The sequence below is a fragment of the Cynocephalus volans genome, chromosome X (assembly GCF_027409185.1).
Source record: "Cynocephalus volans isolate mCynVol1 chromosome X, mCynVol1.pri, whole genome shotgun sequence".
Classification (NCBI taxonomy): domain Eukaryota; kingdom Metazoa; phylum Chordata; class Mammalia; order Dermoptera; family Cynocephalidae; genus Cynocephalus; species Cynocephalus volans.
Genome location: NC_084478.1, coordinates 64,283,582 through 64,289,203, shown reverse-complemented (window position 1 = coordinate 64,289,203; position 5,622 = coordinate 64,283,582). Strand labels below are relative to the sequence as shown.

Genomic DNA, 5,622 nt, shown 5'->3' with positions numbered 1-5,622 from the left:
ATGACCTCCCGAGCGCAGGCCCCTCAGTCACTGCTGCCGCTGCTGCTGCTGCTCTTCACCCTGCCAGCTGCAGGTGAGTGGGTGAAGGCCAGCTGGGCTGGAACGGTGCCCAGGTCCACCACATCCCTGATCATGGCCCCCTGCCCTGTTCCAGGCTCGGACCCTGTGCTCTGCTTCACCCAGTATGAGGAATCCTCCAACAGGTGCAAGGGCCTCCTGGGGGGAGGTGTCAGTGTGGAAGACTGCTGTCTCAACACTGCCTATGCCTTCCAGGAGCATAGCAGCAGGCTTTGTCAGTCATGCAGGTTAGGGGGAACCTGGGGTGTGGGGAGGCAGAAAGGACTGTCTGCGGAGTGACCTAGAACCGGGCTCTTTCCTTCTCTGGGCATAGCTCAGGGTCCCTCAACCTTGGCACCATTGACATCGTGGGCTGGAAAATTCTTTGTTGGGAGGGGGTTGGGTGGGCAGTGCTGACCTGTGCATTGCAGAATGTTTTGTAACATCCCTGGCCTTCCACTAGATGCCAGTAGCAACTCCCCCAACCAGTTGTGACAACCAAAAATGTCCCCAGACATTGCCAAATGTCCCCTAGGGGGCAAAATCACCCCTGATTGAGAACCACTACCATAGTTCACATATATTGAGCACTTCCAGCACACTGGAAGCTCTGAGAGTGAGGCACAGCTTGGGTATTTCCGAAGGTACATCTAGTCCCCTAATTGAAATGACGGCTTATAATTATTGAATGTTTACCATATTCCAGATACATTCTGTAACTGCTTACTGAATATTCCAGATACACTGTGGGGGTGGAAAGAGTTTGGGGATTTTTGAGGGCAGCTCTGGGCCCCTAGTCATGTCAACAGTTCATTTCTGTTTAGCATTAACAGCATACCCAGTGCTGTGCAGGGGTTTTGGGATAGATCTGGGGTATTTCTACGGCTTCTGAGCTCATTGGGATGATGGCTCGTGTTTTATTAAGCACTTCCTGTTTGCCTGCTACCCTGCAGGGTGGTGACCTGGTGGGTTTCTGATAACAATTCTGGGCATTTGCTTACTGTGTGCTTGGCAATGTCCTTGGGGGACTTTCAGGGGTAACTCCAGGTCCCCAATGATGAAGATAAATGACATTTATCAAGCACTTACTGTATGCCCACTTCTTCCCATTCAATCCCTCAACATCCCTAGGAGGTAGGTACTCATCGATCCATCCCACCCCACCACGCATTTACCCAGCATCCCCTCGTGTGCCTGCCCACACTCTGGAGTCCCCCACGCCATCTGTGTCAGCTTGTGCCAGGATGGGACACGTGTGCTCCTCTCCACAGGTCCCCACAATGGTCACCGTGGTCCATGTGGGCCCCCTGCTCAGTGACATGCTCTGAGGGCTCCCAGCTGCGGCACCGGCGCTGCGTGGGCTGGAACGGGCAGTGCTTTGAGAATGTGGCGCCTGGGACCCTCGAGTGGCAGCTACAGGCCTGTGAGGGCCAGCCGTGCTGTCCCGGTGAGGAGGATCAGCGAGGCTGGCAAGCACTCCCATTACCCTGCACCCTGCACCAGGAATAATCAGAGCAGAGGCCCTGAGGGTGGGCCTGTGCCTGCTGTTTGTGAGGAAGGAGTAGTCCAGTGTGGCTGGAGGAGAGGTGGGAGGTGAGGTCAGAGAGGGGAGGGGGCCTGATCCTTGGGGCCATGTTGAGGATGTTGGCTTTTTGCTGGAGTGATTTGGATTGTGGGCAGGGGAGAACTGACCTGACTTGGGTTGGGAGGAGGACAAACTGGTAAGGGGTGAAGCATAGGGACCAGTGGGAAGGCTACGGCAGTAGTCCAGATGAGCCAGGTATGGTGGCAGAGGATGTGGGGACAGGATTACTGATATAGTGCACATGAGGAATCAAGGATCCCTGAATCATGCCTCCACCTCCACCCCATTCCCCTCTCTTCTCTCCCACAGAGATGGGCGGCTGGTCTGACTGGGCGCCCTGGGGGTCTTGCTCCGTCACCTGTTCCAAAGGGACCCGGACGCGCCAGCGAACATGTGATCACCCTGCCCCCAAGTGCGGGGGCCACTGCCTAGGAGAGGCACGCGAGTCAGAGGCCTGTGATACCCAGAAGGTCTGCCCCAGTGAGTGAGGGCAGCCACAGGACACTGATGGGGGAACCCAGGGTGGGTCTATGGAGTTACAGCAGGGAACTGCCAGGGCAAGAGGATGTCAGCACGCATGACCACACTTGCACCTCCACACTGCCACCCCACCACAGCACACGGGGTCTGGGCCACCTGGGGTCCCTGGAGCCCCTGCTCGGGCTCCTGCCACGCTGGAGACAAAGCACCTGGGGAGAAACGAAGCCGCACATGTTCTGCACCTGAGCCCTCCAAGCAGCCTCCTGGGAAGCCCTGCCCAGGGCCAGCCTATGAACAGCGGAGCTGCACTGGCCTGCCGCCTTGCCCAGGTATGCAGGGGTGAGGCCTCTGACACTCTGCCAGCAGGGCTTTTGGTTCAGGGCACAGATGCTCTACCATTTCAGGGGATAGAGTTCTTACACCATGTGACCGTGGAGCCCTTCATTTGGGGACAATCTGCCTCAAGGGTCTAGGGGCTAGGTGGGGGGGAGGGGCTTAAGTGGCCTTGTCCTCATTTCCTTACTCCCTCCAACAGTGGCTGGGGGCTGGGGGCCATGGGGCCCTTTGGAGCCCTGCCCTGTGACCTGCGGCCTGAGCCAAACCCAGGAACGACGGACATGCAATGCCCCTTTGCCCCAGCATGGGGGCCCTTTCTGTACCGGTGACGCCACCCGGCCCAACATCTGCAACACGGCTGTGCCCTGCCCTGGTCAGCACCTCAGGATGCACAATTTCCATGCCCAGTTCCTGCTGCCGAGGCCTTGTCCCTGCCTCCAATTCCTCCTTTCCTGGCCCTGATGCTTTGGTTGCACCTCTGACTCCCCCTTCCTACATGTGATTGCCCCACCCCTTCCCACAGCCCTCATTTCTTCCTCTGAACCCCCTTGCTGGCTGCCTGCTTTGGCCCAAGCCCCTGTTGCCCTTGTTTGCAGTGGACGGAGAGTGGGATGCCTGGGGGGAGTGGAGTGCCTGCCTCCGCCGGAACATGAAGTCCATCAGCTGTGAGGAAATCCCAGGTCAGCAGACTCGCTGGCGGAACTGCAGGGGCCGCAAGTTTGAAGGACAGCGATGTGTTGGGAAACAGCAGGATATCCGGCACTGCTACAATATCCAGCAGTGCATCTGTGAGTGCCCACAAACTCCACGGTGAGGGTAGGGCAGCCCATGCAAGGACAAGAATTTTCCAGCTCTGTGCCATGGACCCTATGTCCCTGCAGACTCCCTCTCCCTTCCCACTGAGACCTCCAATTCTGACTCTCTGACCTGCGCCCTCATTGCAGTGAAAGGCTCATGGTCGGAGTGGAGTACCTGGGGGCTGTGCATGCCCCCGTGTGGACCTAAACCCACCCGCACCCGCCAGCGCCTCTGCACAGCCACGCTTCCCAAGTTCGCGTGAGTGATGGGGCAGAGTGTGCCTAGGAGGGGTCATGATATTGAAGGTGGGAGAGTCGGCTACCCCAACCAGGGCTTCCACTTGTGGGTCTGAGGTAACCTTGCCGGTTACCATCTCCCAGCTGCAGGAAGAGGGGAGGAACTACAGAAGATGAGAAAGAAGATACTGGGGGAGAATTCATAGCCTCTGTGCTCTGCAGTCACTCAGCCATCATGTATCCATTTACTCTGACCTTTCAGTTACCCATGCTTTGAGTTGCTCAGCCACTCAGGCCTCCATTTACTCACTCGTTCCTGTAGTCACCTATCTATGCCTCTATTCACTCTCTTGACATCTCACTGCCCCAAAGCACTCCAAGGCCTTTTTGACACCAGTTACAGACACACAGAACTCAAATCCAATGGATCCCCCAGGTGAGCAGGGCCCTGACAGAAGGTATATGAGGAATGAGTGGTGTGTGGAAAAGGGACTGCCACCTCAACCTGAGTCCAGGAAGCTGATTGAGCCTCCCAGTGCAGGTAGGGGTTGGGAAAGGTATTCCTGACATCGAGACTGCGAGCAGAGTCCTGGACACAGGTGATTGGTCACCCAAAGTGTTCCCCAGTGACCAGAGTTGCCCAGGTGTTAGAGAGGGTTAAAATACTGATCCCTTCCTTACTTCCACATACATCAGGATACCATATGAGGTGGGCTGTTCCCAGCTCGTGGAAAGCCTACCATCTGTGGTCTCCTGGCTGTGGGGTTTAGTGTCCTGAAGATGAATTAGAGGTGTTGAATGGAGATGCAAAGGATTTGAATGAGTGAGAGACCGAATGGAGGAAAGACCAACTGAGGGAATCGGAGTGGGAGTGAATGGAGAGAGAGAGAGAGAGAGACTGACTGGCTTGGGGCAAGGATTTGGGCCTAACAAAAAGGCCTCGAATGTCAGCACAAGGCATTTGGGTTTTTTCCATGGGTCAGTGGGAAGTGATATAAAGGGATTTGGAGGTAAGAGAAGGTAGCTCATGTCAAAAAGTAACAATCACCAGCATTTATTGAACATGTACTATGTGCCAGGCACTGCTCTGAGCACTTTACCTGAATTAACTCATTTACCCTCACTCAGCCCAGTGAGGTGGGCATTAATATTATTCTTATTATTCCCATTTGTAGATGAGGGAAACTGAGGCACTGGGAAGATAAAAAATTTGCCCAGTGACTCACAGGTGAAAAGTAGTGTTGGGCACACAGTAGGCACTCAATAAGTTTGTTGAATGCATTCTTGCCTTTCCTGAGCTTTTTCCCTCCATTCCCCCCTTAACGCGCCAGGCCCACCATTTCCATGGTCGAAGGTCAGGGCGAGAAGAACGTGACCTTCTGGGGGAAACCGCGGCCACTGTGCGAGCAGCTGCAGGGGGAGAAGCTGCTAGTGGAGGAGAGACGGCCGTGTCTACACGTTCCTGCCTGCAAGGACCCTGAGGACGGGACCTCCTAACACTTCTCCCTTACAGTCTGACCTCCTAACCTCCCTGACCTCAATAAACCAGCCTCTTCGGGCTCTTCTAAGATTCCTTAAAGGAGGAAAAGCAACCTTATCCCCTTCCCCAAAAGTGAGGCAATAGCATCCCCTAGGACAAAGGGCACGGCATGAGCAAAGATCAGCCCCAGCCTCCCTTAGCCGCTGCAGTAACCCAATGTCTTCTTATCCCCTCCCTGCGCCACCTAGGCCCGCACGTCCCTCTGCGGAGCTCCGCGTTACGGGTTCCCTGGTTGGCTACTCGTCCTGGCAGGCACTTCTTGATTGGCCAGCGTGCTTGTTGGTTGCTGTCTCCCCGCCTCCTAAAGTTCCCTAGGTTCCTACCCGCAGGAGCCTCACCGAGGGCCGGTTCCGCATCAATCGACTGTGAGCGGCGGCAGAGGCCTGGCCGGGGTTGGCGCCCTGCCGCGCGAGCACCTGCACCCACCCACTCCCTATCGCCTAGCTCCAACACCGCAATTACCGGCGACAAATAGCTCCGCGAGGCGGGGGGCGGACGGAGGAAGTGCCTGTGATGTGCTCTGAGCTGGGGCGGGAGCAAAGGGAAGCTAAAGTCAGCATCTGCCCGGAGGAGCCCCCAAGACGAACCCA

The 5,622-nt window shown here is 56.3% G+C and overlaps 1 protein-coding gene across 1 annotated transcript; it reads left to right on the top strand.

The window, feature by feature from the left end:
* On the top strand, nt 1-4,989 carry CFP (complement factor properdin). Its single transcript, XM_063084639.1, has 9 exons — nt 1-73; nt 155-305; nt 1,329-1,504; nt 1,952-2,122; nt 2,260-2,451; nt 2,658-2,831; nt 3,055-3,246; nt 3,403-3,514; nt 4,824-4,989. The coding sequence occupies exons 1-9, from the start codon at nt 1-3 to the stop codon at nt 4,987-4,989; spliced, it is 1,407 nt and encodes a 468-aa protein (XP_062940709.1).
* Nucleotides 4,990-5,622: the final 633 nt, after the last annotated feature.